This window comes from Poecile atricapillus, chromosome 3, assembly GCF_030490865.1.
Source record: "Poecile atricapillus isolate bPoeAtr1 chromosome 3, bPoeAtr1.hap1, whole genome shotgun sequence".
In the NCBI taxonomy this organism is placed as follows: Eukaryota; Metazoa; Chordata; class Aves; order Passeriformes; family Paridae; genus Poecile; species Poecile atricapillus.
The window spans coordinates 65,726,965-65,748,254 of NC_081251.1; the positions used below are offsets into that span (position 1 = coordinate 65,726,965).

Genomic DNA, 21,290 nt, shown 5'->3' on the forward strand with positions numbered 1-21,290 from the left:
TACATACTGCTGTGTCAGCCTTTAAATTGTTTGGTGCAGTAAGCTAAACCTCAGAAGAAAATAGTATGTACTTTCCTAAGGAAACAAACAGCTCTAGATGAATTGAACAAGGAAGCTTAAATTTCACAAGTGTCATGGAATAAAAGCTGAAAGTTAGCAAGTCTTTGTATATAAGTAGAATGGGAATTTTCAAAGCATATGATACAGAATTGCATCTCCTTCACCTCAGGTAGAGGTTAGGAATAGGTGATGGCAACATTATTTGCCCAGCAAAATTCCATATATATTGATTTGTGGTGGCATGATGGGTTATAATCTGTGATGTGGGATGCTTTAAAGGTTATTTTTTGAAGTGAAGGCGCTAATTTAAAACAATCTTTCAATGTAATATTTGTTAAAACAGAGAAAGCTCCGTGAGGTATGTACAAAGTACCAGCTTTTCCAGAAACCAGCCAATTTTGAGCAGCGCATGTTAGATTGCAAGCGGGTGTTGGATGGTGTAAAAGCAGAACTTCATGTCTTGGATGTGAAGGATACTGACCCAGATATAATCCAAGCTCACTTGGAGAAGTGCATGGTATGTATGTGATGTTCATGACTTGTGCTTGGGAGTGCTTCTTTTCCATGTAGTTCTTGTTGCTTAAACTCTCTCCTGGGGAATTTTTGCTTAAAGTTATCATGGAACTATTGCAGCTCATTGGGAAGTGCTAACAGAGGACTTGATAACTATAAACCTCATCTAAAAGTAGTGGACTGTTGATCATAGATGTGTTGAAACAGCTGAGTTTATAAAAACTCCCTTCTCTGGCTCATCCTTATGTTCTGGAGAAGCATCACAATCATTGGTATTTGAACAAAACAAATACTGTGCATAAGATCAGTGTTAGCCTTGGAGTAAATAATTAAATTATTGATCTTACTAATTTTTGAAAAGAAAATCTGGAGTAAAACTAGAATAAAATATAGAACATCAGGAGTTTCTAATCTTTTTGTCAGATATCGCTATTGATTCATAAATTAGAGTTTAAGTGCAATTTGAAGTTAAGGTACTCAAAGAAAGCAGAGTCAGAAATCTGCACTACAGATTGATCTCCAATATACATATTTGTGCTTTTAGAAACTCTATAAGACCCTCAGTGAGGTGAAATTGGAAGTTGAAACTGTCATTAAGACAGGAAGGCAGATTGTACAGAAACAACAGACGGATAATCCAAAAGGGATGGATGAACAACTGACAGCACTGAAATTTCTTTACAATGACTTGGGGGCACAGGTAAGAAAAATAAATAAATGTATGAATATTTGTCTGCATGTCATTTCTCTTCTTTGTTGTTAGATGGTGTTTTAAGCTTGATTCTAAAGTAGATAGTATGTAGGCTAGTTGGTGCAGCCAGGAGCAATCTCTTGAAAGATTAAAGATTACACATACCTCCCTGGAGGAGAAGTAGCCTTGAAGAAAGGTAGGTTCACAGAGTTTTGATTGCCCTGGCAAAGCTGACCTACCATTCTTTAAAGTCCTTTAGGATAATTAATGGTCAGATTGTCATGTGAGAAGTGTGAGTCAATCTGAGTATTTTTGGGTGTCATGATGGTTTTGAATTGTAGTCTATCTAAATGGTTGCTCTCAGTGTGCAATAGAAAATGCAGGCAAACCTATATTTCCCATGAGCTGCATTAAATATTGCATAATTTTCTTACTAGTTGAATATTTACTTATCCAAGAGAAGTGTTTAAAAATGGTTAAACCCTTACAGGGCAGGTCGGACTCTCTACCTAAATTAAGATAGAATCCCAAGTGGATTTTTGTCTGTTCAGTGCTCCATGAATTAAGATGGGGGTAAAGGATCAGATCAGAGTGTTGGAATATCTCAGAATAGGTCCTAGGAAATACTTTGCAGTTGTAAAGTTGAGAACATCCAGGAAGCTGTGGATTCTAGAAGGCACATAGACAACAGATTAGCAAATGATAGAAAGGCAGAGTTACTTGCAGTATAATGTTACGATTTTTCTTTCTGAGCAGAGAATAGAACACAATTCTTTTAAATGTCAATTGGTTGTGACTATGGTGCTTGGAGTTCTTCTCAAGTCTGTGTTAAAATTTGACCAGTCTAATTCTGTAACTGGTGATACAGATTATTTTACTGTGGCAAACATCAAATTCCATATTAATTTTACTGATATGTTTTTAAGGGCAGACTAGATTTTCTGTGAAATTTTTCTTCACAACTTTCTGCTATTAGGCCTTACAAATTACAAAGAGGAATTGAATTTTACTTGTTTGAGTGACTAACTGGATTCTATGGTCCTTTGAGTTTCAGCTGAAGGATCAAAATGAAGTTATAAACATGAGTTTGGTGATTGCTAGCTATAAGTAAATTGGTATGCAGGTTTCTTTATCTCCTTTAACAGAAAAGTTTTTAAAAGTTTGTTTATTTACTTTATCTCAATTTAAAATTATTTGTATATATTCTGTGTTGTATAGTAAGATACAGATGCTTATAAAGTTTCCTTTTAGAGTCCTTCCTTAAAACAAGTTTTAAGATGCAAGGATTTTATATATTTAAGTGGACGTTTTAGCTGGCTAGCACTTTTGCGTTTGCTAGCTTTTAAAATCTAATTTTGTTTTTTTCTTTCCTGTTAATTTTTTTGATAGGTGACAGAAGGTAAACAAGACCTTGAAAGAGCAACCCAGCTGGCACGCAAAATGAAGAAGGAGTCTGCCTCTCTGTCAGAGTGGCTGGCTACCACAGAAGCTGACCTCGTGCAGAAGTCCACTTCGGAGAGCTTGCTTTCTGATCTGGATTCAGAAATTGCCTGGGCTAAAGTAAGCATGCTTACTAAATATTTGTAGAAAATATTTCTGGCATTATGGCAATACTGCATAGAGTGGCTGTGAATTTATATCCCTGTAACTTATTCCTAAATCTCTCACATCCTGAAATTTTAGTAGTCAGTAGTTCATGTTCAGTATCTTACTGAGTCTGATCTGTTTCATCTCAGGCATCTTGTGTCAACCTTGAATAGCCAGTGAAATATTTAAGATATTACTACATATTTGTTATTAATAGGTATTGTAGACTTACTGATGTGTATCTCTTACACATTTCACAAGTGTAATATTCTTAAAATTGTCAGCAAATACAACTGTGGACTGGATCAAATGTTTTACTAGTAGAGCAAACTGAAAGTGCATTGAATGAAAAATTGAGCTTGTAAATTTTCATTGAAAAAGCTTTGTCTTCAAAATTGTGACTGCAAAATAAGAGGCTACTGTAATTCCTCATTTTCTTTCACCTACAAGTTGAAGCTTTTAATTGAAATAGGCAGATGTGTTATTTACTTTCTTCAGAGTAATTATATTTTCTCACACTGTAGAAATTTCGATATTACCAGGAATTAGCAACAAGTGTCAGTTAATACAGATCAGCAATACTGGCCTTTTCAGTTTTTGTTTTCTGTCACCTTTTACTTCTGGAAGTAATCTAGGAAGTAATAACCTTTTACTTCTGTCTGTAATCTTAAAACTTGAAAGCTCACCAAATTGCAAACTCATCTAATATAACCTGTTCTCATGCATTTCAATCAGGATTAGCAATCATTAGCACTAGGGTTTTTCTGTGACAGTATCCCCAAGATTCCTCTCCAGGCAAACTTTTGAATCCGTATTGGAAGTATACTTACCATACATTTGTAAGCCATGCAAATAATGACTCTTATGCTGCACCACTGGAAGGACAAGTCCTTTATGTTGCATACAAAGTTGTCCTTTCCATTTTAAAGTTTTCTAGAGGCAATTTCAAAATGCAGTAACTTGACTATTTGTTTCTGTTTCTAAGATAATTTATAGTGAAATAATAAGTTACTTCATAGATAATATGTTCAAGGAATTCTAGACACTGGCTGTGATTAAGTGCATTCTTCATCACACTGTACACTGACATCAAAGAGCTTTCTAAGTAGGCAGGTAGCAATGATAATTGGTGATCTTGTATGGCACAAGGTCTGTTTTCCACATGGAAACCGTGTGCTGATAGTCAAGAGATGGCACATTGCTTAGTTTGCATGTCAGTGTGCATACTTTCAAAAAACATGGGTTTTCTAAATTAAAAAAACTATTTGAAAGCAGGGATGACTTGGAAAAAAGGGTAGAGCTGAAGATACATATATTTACATACCTACATATAGAAAATATAACAATAGGGATTCTGTAATATGTAGCCACTGAACTGAACATTTGCAGTAATGAGTAGTGATAGTTCTGAAAAAAATACTTAGCATTGGCATACCACGTTTCTCATTGTTGCCAACTGTAGAAGTACTTTAATAGGAAAAGATACAGAGGAATCCAGAGTGTCTCTTGAAATTTGTTTTGTGCTTTACAGTGCAGAAAAGAACCTTTTAAAAATGGACTTGCAATGTAGTGTGATGCATTTGCTTTACCTACATAATGGAAAGAAACAGTGAAGATGATCTAAGACAACAAACCAAGGGTCCAGTTGTTCAGGACATTTATATTCACTGTGCTCTCACTCTCTTAAAAAATGAGATCACTATCTACAGAGAGTGACTGTAAACAGAACTTGACAGAACTGAAAATTAAACTTGGTTTAATTCTTTCCACAAGTGAAGATTATCTACAATATATTTTTTTCCTGTGGAGGTAAAAATCTGCCTCCATTGTGTTTGGGAGCAGTGCAGTGTTAATGGCTGAACTTATTTCAGAATGTGCTGAGAGAGTTAGAGAGAAGGAAAGCTGATCTCAAGAGCATCACGGAAAGTTGCACCGCACTCCAGTCTCTGGTGGAAGGGAGCGAGACTGTCCTGGAGGAGAAGCTGTGTGTCCTTAATGCTGGCTGGAGCAGAGTTCGAACCTGGACCGAGGACTGGTGTGACACCTTGTTGGTAAGTTGCATGTGTGAGAAATATTCAGGGTAGCTCTCCTTCCACCCGTTTGGAGCAGCTGGAGTTTTCACTTGTCTCACTTTACTGTAAAGTGAAGCTTCCATGATGCCTCACAAACTTAAAAGAATGTGGAATGTATATGCTGTAGATGGGGAGGTAAGTCATGAGGTGGTATACAGTGAGAAATATTGAAAACTGGGCTGCTGCATGTGTGTCTTGGTTTTAGAAGACAGGTGTTTGCTAGGGAGGGCAGAAGCTTCTTTTGGAATGGAAAAATGTAGACTCCTTCACAATGTGCTGCTCGTTATTCAGCCTGAGTGTTTAGCCTCTGTGCCAGCCTCAACATGAAGAGAGTGGGTTTGTTGATAGATTTCCTTGAGGCTCAGATGATGGCTATTTAAGTGACAATGGATGACTTTGCAGTGGTCAGCAAAGCACTTGTGACTCTGACAGCTCATTTGGACAGACCAGAACTGCAAGTGTTCGAGTATAGCAACAGTGTTTGGCTGATTAAATGAAAGCCCAAATATGTTATACACCTAAAACTGCTAGTTAAGCTAAATGGACATGAAACAGTCTACAACTGATACTAGTATCAGACTGATGATTTTATATAAATAGGATATTTCAGTGTTGTTTAGGTAGTTATGAGAATCAACCCATATCAGGGACTTCTGAAAGTGGAAGTTGTGGAAACTTTAGCACATACATGGATGGTGAGCCCTGTGCCTCCTGTCCAGTGCCTGTTGCAGGTGATAGTGTTTATTTTTAATCCAATTCCATGTTAGGACTAGTCAGGTAGTTTACCTTTATATGTAAGTCCTGTAAAGATGATCCATAACTAAATACTTCTAGACTATGTGGTGACAAGTATTGTCTATGCTCTCTGCATCACCATCAAGAAACTTACAGCTCCATGTAACAAAAGAACAATTTAACCTTGCAAAGCACAATCACAGGCCTTCTCTCTTTTCTCTCCTGCCTTTGTTTTATTATTCTAAAAAAGCAAATCTTGTCTACCTTTTTGTTTTGGTGAAAGTCTTAAACAGATTGTTACTTCTCTGAGTCTGATACACAAAATAATGTTACATTTGTCTGGGGTATCTAATGTTACAATTTCTGACTATATGTGAAAGCAGACCTAATTAACATGTTTACCATTTTGTAACTTTTCTTAAGAGGAAGAAATATTTTAAGGTAATTAGTAAAATACAAAAACTTGATTGCTGTAATATTTGACATAATTCCTTTCCAATTAAAAAAACCCCAACAACCACAGACAGTGCATACTATTGTACCTCCTAATACTGACAAAGAACTGTGGAGTTCTTGGTTGATTGAGATACTATGATCTGGCTGTAATGTTGTAATACATTGTCTATCTTTAGTTGTACAAACTACCTCAGCTACTTCTATTTCCCTTTCTTTAAATTAGAAATTATATTATTAAAGAGTTTAGAATGAAAATTGAATTTTTGTAAATACTACTGAAGATGAAAGGTGCTATCTAATTTTCAGTGTTTCATTCCAAAGTGTGTCTGTAACACTATTTTACCAATCTCCTTTCTACTCATAAGATTTTGACAGGGTTGATTTATTTGATGTGGTTTCTTTTGAGTTTGTGGGCGGGGTTTGGGTATACGGTTGTGGGATGTTTTGTTTTTTGGTTTTTTTTTTGGAGGGGGGATTTTTTTTGTTGGATCTTTAGAAGTGTCTCATATTAATGCATTTTTTCATCTTTTTCCAGAATCATCAGGGCCAGCTGGAAATTTTTGACGAAAATGTTGCCCACATAAGTACTTGGTTGTATCAGGCCGAAGCCTTACTGGATGAAATTGAGAAAAAGTCAGCTAGCCAAAAAGAGGAAACTGTGAAGGTAGGAATTGTTGTCATCTGTCAAAATATTGCCAGTCAACTCATTGATTCTGAATGATGTCAAATTTGCTTCCTGTTTATCTTTAGATGTGTCTCCTTGCCTAGGAGATAACCATTTTAATTTCCTTTCACTTCTTAGCGTTTAACATCTGAATTAGATGATGTCAGTCTCCGAGTGGATAATGTACGTGACCAGGCTGTCATCTTAATGAATGGTCGGGGCGTCTCGTGCCGGGAACTTGTTGAACCCAAACTGGCAGAACTCAACCGTAATTTTGAGAAGGTCTCTCAGCACATCAAAAGTGCCAAGGTGAGGATGAACGAGCCCCAGAACTTTTTTGGGAGGTCTGTGCCAAGAAGATGGCTGTAGTGGATAGATCATTGTTTATTAGAACAGCACTTCACTGCTTTTGAGCTCTCTTTTAAGTATAGGTATTTATATGTTAAAAGTAGACTGATTTTTAGACCAGCTGCTTTTTTTACCTGAGTAGCAGGTGATGACTTGTGTTTCATGGGAAAATTTACAAACAACTTCAGAAAATTGTATATATTTCAGTACATATTTGTGAGCTACAAAACAATGCCATAAGCTAATGTGACTGGAGATTTTTTATTTATTTTGAGAACAAAATGCTCAGATTGAAGTTTGAAGGTAGAATCTTGGTAATAACTACCAAGTGTGTTCAAGCTATCTCTCAGATCAAACAACTCTTACAATTTTGATTTATACTGATATATCTAAAGGTCCTGCAAACTGATAAACCTTTTCATGGGGGATTGCATGGGACAGCTGAGACTAAATTTTCAGCTTGACCAAGGTTTCATTTTGCTTTGCAGATGCTTGTTGGACAAGAACGACTTCCTGTCATGTCAGAGCCCCATGAAGCTAGAGTGGCTTTTCTAGACCTGGACAAAATTGAGAGTGAAATACAGAGTATGTTAAAAGTTGTGGAAAAGCATCTGGAGTTGAGTGGGGAAGATGAAAAGGTTTGTGAGCAATGGAACAAATAAATAACATTCTATTTTGTCTCCATACTGCATTGCTTCACACTTTGAGAGGGAATTCTGAAAAAATGTCTTGAGGGTAGAAAAGGAACTATTAGGTTGTTGGATACCCTGCAAAATTTTCCAATACCTTTCCCATAGCTGTTGCCCCCTTGGCTGTTGTGCTGAGAGTAACCAATCATACTTTGGTTGGTATTTTCATCACAATTTTATAGAATACAAGTAGTGAACTCTGACTTTTGTTTATCTATCTTCTGAATCTTTCCTGTATTTGAATGATGTTTGAATGAGGTTCAAATTTAAACTGATGTGATAAAATGAATCTCAGTGCATAGGCCAGGTCAGAGGATGCTTATAAGGTAAGGTGCAAGTAAGAGTCTTGTAATGTGGCTCTATGTTAGAAGTCCAAATAAAAGCTTTGAACTAAATGCATCTTCTAGATTATTATCTAGACTCTGCTATTCACCCATATGAAACTGACATAATTTTGTTAGCATCTTGTCCACTATAGCCTTGTTGCCTACAAAATTGGGTAAATTCCTGTCAGGCCACTCTATCTGCCTTCCTTTTAAGCAGGTCAAATACTATAAACTGAGCTGGAAAGCTGGGCATAAGTCCATGGAAAATGCCATGTATATTACAGAACACAAATTTTAAACGATTTCTATAGAAGGGCCTATTTTTATAGAACATACCTTCCTTTTATATTGGTCTTATATTTATTGAATTTTTGTTTTTGTGCTGTTCTGCTCTGAGCTTGCTTATTATAGTCGAAGAATCTTTAGAATAGAAATGGATCTAAAGTCATAATACCCTATTGATGTGACTGCATTCTGCTGGCTCATTAAATTTCCTTCAGTGCATCTCTTTGTAAAGTTTATGGAATGAGCAAGTTGGATTTTATGAATTGGTAGCTTGAATTTATTTGGCTCCCACTTGGATAATAAAACAAAAGTTTGGTACAATTGCTGTTAATGTCTCAGCAGCTAATGTTTCTAAAATTAATTTCTGTAGATAATAGAGGTTTGTGTAATTTTAGCTGGATCAAGAAAGAGCTCAGATTGAAGAAGTTTTACAGAGAGGAGGGCAGTTGCTCCAGCAGCCTATGGAGGACCATAGGAGAGAGAAGATCCGCCTACAGCTGTTGCTTCTGCAGAAAAAGTACAGCAGTGTGCAGGTACAGTTATGATAGTTACTACAAATCATTTATCAATCATCCCTTTGGTATCCCACTTACGATCTGTAATCCATATTTTATAACTTATGACTCTCGGTGTACGTGATTCTCTGCGGGGGAGTAAAATATATGTGCACACAATCGGAGTTTCTGAATCTTTGCAATTCCAAAATATGAGTTTTCCCATTTCTAGGTTTTGGGGGAATGGTTTTGATTTTTTAAATTCCTTTTCACAGCTTCACAGAGGGCCATCCTGTGTATTTACCCAGATAGGTGCATCAAGTTGGGCATTTGCTTCACCTTTTTTTTGCTGGCCCTTGAACAGAGGTTTATCTCCACCACCAGGCTGTGTGAAGAGTGACTGCATATACAAATGTACCAACATCTCAGCATCAGCCTTTTCTGTGATCAAGCCTGCTCCCAAATTCCTCTTCCTTCCTATAGAGGGTATTAGCAGTAGCTGCAGACTGCAGCATGCTGTGGTACTTGCATGCACATGATGTGTTGAAAATGGTTTTGTCTAGAACAGAGGTGCTCCTTTTAGTTCACCTGTTTGAATCATGCTAGAGGTGGCAAGCTGATGTATAGTTCAAAGGTGCAGGGCAAGACCCTCAGGCTGGCTTTGATTACATGTCTATGTAGATATTACAAAAATAAATTAGTACTATTGCATATTTTGGAATTTGCTCCTTCAAATGAAACCCTCAAGTATTCTTGTTTTTCAACTAAATAAGACCTATTCTGTCCACTACTTCCCTCTTTTTACACCATATTTTCCTAATACACTGGATTATAGGAGTGCAGGTCATTTCAAAGGAGGCAGGCGGCGGAACTCTCTCCAGTGTTTTCCCAGTATAAGAAGGAACATGATAATCTAATGAAGTGGCTGAATGAGGCTGAGGACCGTCTGTCAGGGCTGCAAAGTGTGGAGGATGAACAAAAACCACAGGTAAATGAGGCTTCTGTTTCTTGAGCAAACAGTTAATGGTGTGTATGAACTTTGGAGATTCATACACTAGTGTTTAATCTAGTCTAGCAATCTTCTTTGGACACCTCTGTGGAAAAAACTGTTTCAAAACGACAACATTCGGTTTTTTTTTAGGAAATTATCAGAATAGGCTAGTTTGGGATTTCTACATAGTCATCGTAGGTCCAGAAGATCTCATCCTTTAGGCCCAAATCTTAGACTCTGACCTGGGGAATGAGTCTGATTCAGGACAGTTTGTCTTGCCACTCTTGATCCACGAGGATTGCACTTAACCCTTTTTAAAAACTCTTAACTCAAACAGCCTGAGTTAATATCAGTTTGCTGCAGGTATGATAAAATCCTTGTTTTGAGGCTTAAATTCAGTGCCCTCTGTATCCTGTGGTCAAGGTATTGTAACTGCTCTGCTGTTTTTTCCTGCCTCAAGTGCTCAGAGAGGGATAACTGCGCTCATGTAATGTATATTAATGTACACGGTGAATCTTACTTCAACCTTTGTCTGTTTTATTATTTCTGATAATTTGTGTGGGGGTCTTGACAATTTTGCAACTGATAGGATGTCAGGGTCTGATAAAACTTACTGCCCAGAAAGTTCTAGGTCTTAATTGTTGAGGATACAGACTTTTTTTTGGTTGCTTTTGTTGTGGCTTAGTGGATATTTTTTTTGTTGGTGTTTTTAAAATCTCTTTTATCCTCTCCATCCTTAAAACCACTCTGTGTTTTTGTGGTAATTACATTAATATTTTAGGTAATAACAGTGAAGAGCCTTGTGAAGCAGTAAGTAATTTCTTGAACAAGGTTGAGGGTTTTCTCAACCTTTCTTTCTTTCCTTGAGTCTGTCAAGGACTTTCCAATTTCTGCATATAAAGATTCATAATTAACATCTATCAATCTTTTTGACTGCTCTGTAACTTTTTAACCAGTAATAAGAACAAAGAAACCCGGAGGTGAGGGTAATAAGCTCTAGCTCCACAAAATCATGATGTGAGAGACTTGCACCACAAAATCGTGATGTGCTCTTCGTTCACAGCTTCAGCTGTATGGCTTCAGCTGCTGGTGATAGATGGTCTGCTGTCCATTGTCACACAGGCCGTTCACACAACTTTTGGATCTGCTGCTCTTTAGAAAAACTGTTTCACATTATAGGGCTCCCATGCAGAGCTGGGCAGCAGAGAGGGCCCAGAGTTTGTAGAACAGTCTGACATCTCACTGCTCTCTTGGGTCTCCAGCCATCTCTTCTGGTGACATAAGCTCCTTGGGACCTGATTGCTGCCATGGAATTTTTTTGAAGGGAATGGGGATCCATGTGTATTTAAAGTAAAACAACATTATTCAGATTTTCTGTTTGCCCATCAGATGCTTTGAATGAATCAATCACTGGACAAAAATGGAAGAATGGTGCACTTGTATGGCTCTTTGCTAGTGGGGGCAGTCCAGTCATGCCTCAGAGGGATCTTGTTACTTTTGGTCTCACTGCAGCTTGACTGATCTTCTCTAAGGAAGATACTTTATTTCCTGTAAAGCCCTTTTCTTATAGGGATACACTGCAGCTAATCCTTGCTACTGCTAGATCCATTCCTGGATAAGTGAATGTGGTTGCTGAATGCAGAATGTTATATCAATGTGGATTACCATAGCAATTACAATAGACTGTTGATGGAGAAACATTATCCTTGCTCAGGTCAGCTAGACCATCAGAAAGAGACCAAAGAAGTTTTCTTTACTGGTGTGAAACTCAGAAATTCAAACTGCTGCTTTTGCTTTATGTGCTGTTGCCTCTGGATTTCTGATATTTGAGTGCTAAGGCAGATTGTCTCAAGTGGCCTTATTTTGCTTCTATGGCTTGTTCTTTCACTGGCTCTACTATTCAGTCTTGAACTCTGAAAATGGTGTGAGACCATAACACTGCTAAGGGGAGAAATAGTTGGCCCAAATACCATCATCACTTTAGATAATCACTGTTGCTCCAGAATTTTCTTGGAGCCACCAGACTTGAAAATGGCAGTGCTTGCTGCTCATTGCAGCTTAGGACTGAGGAGCACTACATGAATTCTTGACAACTGATGTGCATGTGACTTAAGCCCTCACCTTGATGTAAGGAAGCTGTAGTGACCAGAGAAACTACTGTTTGATGTGAACAAAACAGGGAGGGAAAAGAAGATTTCAGCTGCTGAGCTGGGGAGTAGACTTCAATTGAGCTTTTATGTAACACATTATTTATGCTTTTGTAAGCAAGTGTGGAGGAGAGGACTTATTTATGGTGCTTGAAGGTCATATCTATATATTGATTTGCTGGAAGTACCTGGATCATAAATATTCCTCATCATTTATGCTTCTAGGGATTATGGAGTTAAAATATATCTGAAATATTGGTAACCCTTCTGCATAGTAGGTACTTTTGAGTAAGCCTTGTTTTGCCACAGATCCATTAGCAAGAAAAGCCTGCACTGGAGTTTGCATCTTCTGGAGGTCCTTCTTTTCTAACAGTGCTTTAGTATTTATTTAAATTGGACTTTTCTCGTCCAAATGAGGGAAAGGAAAAAAATTAAACCTTAAATTGCAGAGGTAATTAGTTGCCTCAATTCCTGCGAGATTTTTCCAGGTTTTAGGAAGTTGTTTTGAAGTGAAAATGATAATTTCACAGATGCTAAGTGAATATGCAGTTGCAGGCACAATGCATTTTTTCCAATAAACTGAAGCAGACATCATCTTGAAAGCTCTTGAAGTATTATTTCTGTAAGAAAGAGGACATATTTGTTTTTCTAGTATGCTTTTTATAGGAAAGGTTCTGGATTACATAAACATGAACTAATTGCTAATTGCATCAACTAAATGGACATGAGCTTTGGGAAACCTTTTTTTAGAAAAACTGGCTCTGAAATATCTTGATAGTTAAAAACTTATATAGTTAAACATCCAAGGAGGTAAATTATTTAATTATAATTAAATAATTGTTAATGACTAGGGCAGTATTTTCCAAAATCTACTTGGAAGCAAGTCAGAAAATCTTCTTGAGTTGAATCATTGGTAGATTTTGTTTCAAAATATGTTTAAGTGTAATAGGGGAGAGGGGAAAAAAATGTGAAACCAGATTCTGAATTGTAGGTTAAAGTGTATGATGAGTACAGGAAGAAATAAATTTTTATTTGACCTCCAAATTAAGAGCATTTTTAGCAGTTCTTATTGAGTGGCCTTATTCATAGAATGTTCACTAATAACAGAGTATTCTCTTTATTCCCCCAATCCTCTTTTTTTGCTAGTATTTAAAGAGAGCAGATTTATTAAGTGTGCTCTATCAACACTGAAATTAAAGTAGAAAAGGACTGTTAAGTCATCCAGTCAGATTTCCTCTTAAATAACCTTAGATTGACTTTCTATTTGTGTATGCTTAAGAAAAATTGTGGAAGGACTGAAGTACTGCTCCTACTTTTAACCTGGAGAAGGCCCTGGGGAAATTCTTAGAGCAACCTCCCAGTACCTACGGGAAAGCTGGAGGGGACTTTTTACAAAGCATGGAGGAATAAAACAAGGGGCAACGGCTTTAGTCTGTAAGAGGGTAGGTTTAGATTAGACTTCAGGATGGAATTCTTCACCGTGAGGGTGGTGAGGCACTGGAACAGAGCCTCTTGCCCAGAGAAGCTATGGATTCCATATCCCTGGAAGTGTTCTAGTCCAGGTTTGATGAGGCTTTGTGCAACATGATATAGTGGAAGTTGTCCCTGCCCGTGGCATGGGTGTTGGAATGAGATGATATTTAAGGTCCATTTCCAACCTAAACCATTCTGATCATGTGAAAAGTGTTTGCTTGCCTGAGTTGTTTATTTTTTTTACCCTGTAATAAAAAACAAAGAGCCAAGCAACAAAAAACAACTTCTGTGATATTTAGGTATTTGTCAGGTAATTGTGAGAGAGTCACATAAACCTCCTATTTTTTAGCATATTATGCTGCATTTTAGAAGCTTCCAGTCTGCCATGCAAGGTAGAGAACAGCTGAACAATTAAAACTCTGCTGTACTAAAGCATTAAGGTGTTTATAGCACTTACAGATGTTCACCTTCAAGAATGAGGGTTGTGGGAGGAAGAAGCATCATCTCAGCGATGGGAGGCAGCTGGAGGAGTTTAGCAAGGAGGTGTACTCTGGAGAAGCAGCATCAGAAGGAATTCTCTGCTTAGCAGAAGAGAGTCATCTGGCCCAGGATGGTGTTACTGGGAAAGCAAAAAGTTTCAGAACATGTCAGTGCACAAGTATAGAACATGTTTGTGGTATGCCAACACGGGCCGTTTTCAATCTTGTGGTAGTTTTTTTCTGATGAGAGACAAAGCAGTGTGTGGGAAATAGAAACAGAGTAAAGCCGAGTGATCTACTCATGTGGGTGAAGTCTTGATTCTGAAGTCTTCCTGCCTGTGTGAGAAGGGGACTTTTGGAATGATTAGGAGTTAGAGAAAACCCCTTGTGAGGAAAAAGACACAAGTTCGGGGGTCAAATAAAATGAGGGTGCTTATTAAGGAAAAAAAAAACAACCAAAGGGGAGTCAGGGATAATGGGAAGGGAAGAAAGAAAGGAAGGAAAAAAGAAACCCCGAGTGTGAGGATTAAGGAGTCCTCTGGCCGAACCGGCGTTTGGCCCCAATGCAGGAACTCTGCAACACTGCAGCGAGTGCAGCTAATCTGCACTCGAATTTATATAAATGTGTCCAAAGGAGAGGTAGACGGAAGTCTGCAGTGTCGGCTCCCGGCTGCAGCCAGCCTACAGCCACAGGGGGCAGTTCTTTAGGACCTGTTCCCCTTTTATGCTCTCGGTCCCCTCAGCCCGCTGCTGGCAGCTCCGCCCCCGCGGTCTCTGTTGATTGGTGCTGGCAGACGATGAGGTAAGGCCTTTCCTCCAATAGGGGGCTGTCAATGAGGTTTTTGGCGGGAAATTCCCCCCTGGTTTGCACAGTTGATGTGGTGTGAAGGAATAGGTGCTTTGGAGCAGGTTAGAAATCCCTTGGAAAGTTCCTCCCTGGTGTCAGGAAAATTAATCCACAAACACCAGAGGTTTATGTCCAAAAAGGAGACAGAGGAGTTCTTTTATTTTATTCAAATAAAGGGAGAGGCCATGGGGTGCTCCCCTGGGGTCTCTCAAATTTTTTGAGGGCTCAGCCTCCCTTTTATCCTAATTCCCGGCCATATGTCCCTTTCTCTCTTTCCCCATAGGCTGAGGGACTTGAGAGGTACAGACTTCCCAGAATGCCTGATACCTGGGATACCCCCACCCCCCTCCAGTGCATAATCCCCTTCTTAATTCTTAACCCTTGTGGAATTTTATGGTGTTTCCCCAGTGTCTCACCTTTCAGTGGAATCCATCACATTGTTTCTATTATCTCTCAGTGATAGTTTGATCTTATCAGCAGACCCACAGCTTGTTTGTAAAGACAAACCCCTCGTCCCTCTCACTGGTTTGAACAGTTGTGGTGGTGTGAAGGAGTAGGTCCTTTGGAGCAGGTTAGAAATCCTTTGCAAAGTGCTGCATGCTGTTGGTGAGGGGATTTTCCCTGGGGCTTTTGAAACTGAGACAGTTAAAAAGAATCATTAAACTTACAAATAATGTATTAATAACAATACATGAGCAAGGGATTACAAAATATGCTTATAATATATATATATATATAAGCTTTTAATGCTTATTAAAATTGTTAACTTTGTTAATGGAACAACTAACATTTAATTAAAACATAAAGAACAGCCAGTACAACTCTACAGTGGTTTCATGTAACTCGTGAAAACTCTTTGTACGAAACTTGTACAATAATACTACTCTGCAACATTCTAATTGTTCTAAACAGTAATTTCAAATAATCACACGTTAAAAGCCAATTAAGGGGCTTTATAAATGACATTGTGAAGATGCTGCAGGTGGCTGTGCTGTAGAAGGCATCCTGGTGTTTTTTACTTACCTTGACTTGTTTCATATTGTTAGGGAAAATGTACTTTGAGTTGCACAGACTGTCTGATTTCTTAGGAACTGGGGCCCTCTCCTTCCACAGGAAATCATGCCACTGTCTAATCCTTGGGCTTTTGCTCCAAGTTTCATTGATGGAAGCTGATAAAATATATGCAGAGCTTCAAGAAAATGCTTTTGGGGAGCATCAGGGACCAAGATGCTGGGTTTGTAGGTAAAGCATATGGAATAAGCCTTGTTTTTAACTGTGGTGCTTGCTGTACTGAATCAAAAGCAGTACTGAGTAGTTCGTGATGCTTTTCTGTAACTCTTGTTTCAGTAGACTTACACTGCTATGCTCTTACATCCTATTTCTTTGGTGTGCAATGGATGACTGAGAGCAATCATATTTAGTGGTAAAGGTCTTGTGGAAGCAAAGCTGTGTTCCCAGTTTCAGAACAGTGTAGCTGTCTACAAAACAAAACAAGGAAAATCTTTAGGAACATTTTTGAATGGTGAATATATGAACATATCCTTTCTGCTGCAGTCCTTGCTTCATTTGCACTACATGTGCTGGTTGTTATGTCATTCAAATTATCTGGAACCTATTTGAAATTCTCAGAAACATGTGAAGGAGGAAGATTACAGACAGGTGTTTGCTTAGTGGGACTTTAATATTTTATTGGTTGTTGGCTGTGCTAGAGATTTTCATGTGTGCACCCAGCCCAGACAAATTGCAAAGTTAAATTCACTGCCTGAAATTGCTATGAACATACATTTATTCTTCACTCTTAAGGGTGTTCTTAGCTGTTAGTAAATCCCACAGTCCTGTACCTCTGTCTTGCTTGACTCATTCACCAAGTACAACATGGTGATTTAAATTTGCTTGAGTTCTTCAATATTTGGAAGTGGGCTTTCTTTTTATTGGATGATTTTAAAGATCTTGGTTTTTTTCAGAGATGGTAACACAATCCTGTTTGACAAGAAATGCTTTCTGCTAAGAACTGCTCTCAGTCTGCTTCACCTCTGCTAATTTTTTGCCAGGCACGGTAGAGGGATAGCTTCCTGCAGCAGCCTTCCCAATGTTTCAGATACAGCCCCCACCATTTTTGAGCCAAGAAAAAGCTGCATTAAATTACTGTTCTTACTTTCTTATCTGCTAACATGGTATTTGGCTAGATAGCCTAGTCTTGCAGCCAGAGCAGAAAAGATTTGCCAAGCTCTGGAGGAGTTAATGTCTTTTATTGCTGCAAAATATTGGAGTATTGCTGGAGCACTGGTTTATTTTAAAAAAGTGGCTAGAAAATGTGGGTGGGGATGCTTAATGAAAAGAATATGGATGGGAAATAAGTGTAAATCAATATCTTGGTGATGAAGGAAGCAGAATGGGTTGTAACACTAGATACAGGCTTAATCAAGAAGTGTTGTTTCTGGAAATGGTAAGGGTCAAGTTAAGAGAAGCAGTGGTACCCTTCCTATTGCTTGGAGTTTTAATCAAGAATAATACAGAGCCATTTTGAGGCATGGTATCTGCTGTTCTCTAACTTTTAAAATAAACTGTCCTGGGCAGGACTTGCAGCTTTCTGAATTTATGTAATCTTGCTAGAAAGGCCTTTGTTTTCCCTTATAATGTAGAAAAGTAATTATGCTGAATGTAGTTTATCAATTTAGGATTTTTTTTCATAAAATTGATGGTTGTTTGAAATATCAAATGAATTTTCATGTTTTTAGGCAATCCCTGTCCAGCAGAGGTTAAAAGGCCAATTTACTACAGGAGTTAGGACCTTGCCTTTCTCAGCTGAATACTTGGTTGAAATCAACAAAGTTTTGCTGGCCATGGCTGATGTTGAACTGCTGCTGAATGCACCAGAGCTGAATACTGGCATCTATGAGGATTTTTCAGCTCAGGAGGATGCACTGAAGGTACTGCATGCCTAAGCATTATACTCAAAGTGGAGAAGGAAAACAGCAGAAAGGCCACCACCTTTGAAACTGTATTGCTGTATTATGGTTTTGCTTTGTACCTACAGGATCAATATGCCCTGAAAACTAAAAAAATGACAGTTCTAATGGTTGCTAATTTTTTTTTTTTCCATGCATTTTCTGGATACAAAATGTAGCAGCATGAAAACTGGATGGGAGGTTGAGGGAGCAAGGTTCAATTTGTTGTAGACACTTGTATTTTTCATCATAGGCTACATAACACTTGGAGAAATACTAAAGCAAATCTCCTTACATTCCTGCTTGATTGTCTTCTAATGCAGCTGCTGTTCTTAGGTCACCTGAAAACAATTGCTCAAATAGGAACAGGAGAAAGGGTGATTCTTGACTTTTTATGAAGCTCTGCATAAGGCCACAAGATGATGGTACCTGCTCTGATGAGCAAAACAGGAATGTTCTTTCTGTTTTAAGCTCCCCCTCGTATTGTCAGCCAGTGGATTTACCTGTGTGATTAACACTGAGGAAGTAGTTAAGGGCCTGGCCTTTTTCAAAAGGAGATGAAGAAATTGTTTGAAAATACTGAACCCTGCTGTCACATATGAGCTGAGTAAGGAGAAGTCTGAGTCCTGATTAATTCTTAGCATACAAAAAAGTGTGAAACAGTTTCCCTCATAAAACATCCATTGGAGTTAGGAATTACACATGGCATGGTGCAGTGTAGGTGTACCTCTCTGGACTGGGAATCATTGCGGGGTCCATGTGTCATATCTGAGGTGTAGCTGGCCTTTGCCTCTCACCAAGAGCTAGATTAGCTGTTTCTGCAGCTGCTATATAGGTCCTATAAAATATTTTTAGAATTCCAGTCTACTTTTCTGACATGCTTTTCTTTCTGCTGTGTACATGCTTCCATTTCTCATGTTTTGGTTTGGTTTTTACATATTTTATAATACCAAACGTGGGAATGGTACCAGCTTTTGACAGAAGGGGTAGCCTTTGTTTTGTTGATGAAATTATCTTATTCCTGCTTACTCCGCTTCTGTGCTGTCTGGAGTGCAGTTAGGAGTGTTTATGTTAAGATGAGTTTAAAATACTTCATTTTGGTGCAGGTGTCTCATCTGATTTTGAAGTTTTGGTATATTCTAAGGATGTTTTCAGAAAAAGCAAATAGCAGAGCATAGAATTTTTAGAAGCATTACTGTTTTAAATTCAGAAAGATAAGTAAATTCCACTGTCTGCATGGACTGTTTGTCTTCTGAATACCGAGGCAGTCTTACAACAGTATCTGGTTTAAAGGAATTTTCACATCATAGTTCAATGGTATTTGAAATTACCTAACTCTATTTAGGTAACTTCGTCATTTAAATCTAAAACCTTTATGCAGCCTTATGCTTTTGCAGTTCTGTGCATGTGGGACGATATGTGAAACATGATGAAATTGCATTTTGTTGTTCATTTTTTTACACAGGGAAAGAGTATGTACAGAGGCTTTACCTTTACCTTAGCAACAAACTGGATGTATATGAAATATTTCATCCTTTTCATAAAAATCTGAAAAGGCTGCATGCTTCAAGGGAGTGATGAACTGTTCAGTTCAGTTGCTAAAGCTGATTTAAACTGTAAACTGCTGATACTGGTGGTCATGGTATTGTAGATGCTGATTTTTGGAAAAGAATTTTGAAAATATTATTTTTTTTATTTTTCTTGTATTTCCTGCTGGTGTTGACTTTACTCATGGCTTGTGTCATTACTGTGCTTGCAGAACATAAAAGATATTTTGGATAAACTTGGGGATCAAATTGCAGTAATACATGAAAAGCAACCTGATATTATATTGGAAGCATCTGGACCTGAAGCAATACAAATAGGAGATGCACTAACACAGCTGAATGCAGAATGGGACAGAATTAATAGAATGTACAATGATCGTAAGTGGTAAGTCAAGCATGCTTGGTCTCCGTGGCCATGTGGTAAATACTTTATGTACGTGTTTATATAAAGTGTTTTTCAAATGTACCTTAATGATGAAGATGAGCTTGGGAGTTACCAGCTTTAATATGTTGGTATTACAAAATAATTTCCAGAATTACTGAATGTTGAAACTGTTAACATGGCAATTGAAGTTTGGCTGCTTTTATGAAGCTCATTGTTTCTACTTTATGAAATAGAAGGTTTTGTTTATAGAACATAAAATTTTGTTTTTTTTAAAAGTATCCCAAAGTCAAGTTCTAGAATAATAATATTGAGTAGGACATCTTTTAATGAAGAATTCAAGCCTGATTTTTTGAAGGAAGGATGCAGCTTGAAATAATGGGATCTTTAAATACAACACCTATGACAATTGTCAATAATATTTGTTTTAAGTACTTGAAGATGAGCGATGACCCGATTAGAAAATTCTGTTCTTAGGAAAACAAGAGAATACTAAAACTGAGTGCTTAAGAAATGCCGATTTCTAATTTCCTTGCCACAAATAGGTGTAGTTTCACTTGGGCAAAAAGTTTGATTTCTCCTCACCCCTTACAGAAGAGACATTGACCTTTTTACCTTAACTGAATCAGTTTTAAATCGTCAAAAACAAACTCAATACCACTTAGTCAGTCTTGGAAAAGAGTATTAGGTGAATATTTTAAGTTGGGATTTGTAAGTGTCAAAGTATGTGTACAGAAAGTTACCACTAAGCTGAAGATGCTTACACTGCAAGCAGCAGTGGACCCTGAGATTGCTGCTATACAAAAAAAAGCCCCTAAATGACTGAAAATTATTCTATGCAATTTAAATGCAAAGGCTTATACTGTAGTTAATTTGCTTTTATGGTATTTCCTTTTTAATGATGATGTGAGGTAATGGATGATACAGAAGTTTGGTAGAACATAAAGTATATGCCTAAGCCTGTTTACTTGCTTTGTAGCATCAGAAATCTGATATCAAACATATGTGGTAGTGTATTTTGAAGAGATGTTTTTAGGAAGGGTGTGTATTGCATAAGCAGATGTTTCCCACTCTTTCTCAGAGCACTGTGTATGGATGTAATGTGTAGGGTTATAAAAATCAGTTGGTGGTAGCATCTAAATAGAGACTTCCAAAAATTCCGGGCCCCTGGATCAGTGAAGGATCAAGATTTTTAATAACTCAGCAGACAGTATTGTTTCACTGGGGGTTCTTGAATTAGAAAACAGTGATGCCAGCTATGTACAACTTTCTGTGCTCTTGCTGGCTGCTTGTGGTCACCTGCTGTACTTGGAAACAACTGCTCCAGTATCTGGTGCCCAGCCAGGTTTATATGATGGTAACTATTTTATTGTCCTCATAGATAATTTATGCACTAAGCTCTAGTTATGCTTTTTTTCCCCACTTGTAACTTACTTGAAAAGCTTTAACTAATGTTAGTGTTTTTTAAATATGAGTAAATTTAATTTACTACTCGAATTTGCTTTAAGTAGCCAGGGCTAAGCAGTCACCTTATTGAAAAAGGTAAGTGTACCAAA

General features: G+C 37.8%; 1 protein-coding gene across 1 annotated transcript in view; it reads left to right on the top strand.

Annotated features, from left to right (window-relative positions):
* The window catches only part of UTRN (utrophin), a 307,480-nt gene that overhangs the window by 84,722 nt on the left and 201,468 nt on the right, over positions 1 to 21,290 (top strand). The window contains exons 31-41 of the mRNA XM_058833987.1: positions 404 to 577; positions 1,118 to 1,273; positions 2,654 to 2,824; positions 4,723 to 4,902; positions 6,650 to 6,778; positions 6,917 to 7,087; positions 7,615 to 7,764; positions 8,822 to 8,959; positions 9,756 to 9,908; positions 17,596 to 17,787; positions 19,565 to 19,737. Of these exons, the coding sequence (XP_058689970.1) occupies positions 404 to 577; positions 1,118 to 1,273; positions 2,654 to 2,824; positions 4,723 to 4,902; positions 6,650 to 6,778; positions 6,917 to 7,087; positions 7,615 to 7,764; positions 8,822 to 8,959; positions 9,756 to 9,908; positions 17,596 to 17,787; positions 19,565 to 19,737 (1,787 nt within the window). The remainder of the gene's footprint in view (positions 1 to 403; positions 578 to 1,117; positions 1,274 to 2,653; positions 2,825 to 4,722; positions 4,903 to 6,649; positions 6,779 to 6,916; positions 7,088 to 7,614; positions 7,765 to 8,821; positions 8,960 to 9,755; positions 9,909 to 17,595; positions 17,788 to 19,564; positions 19,738 to 21,290) is intronic.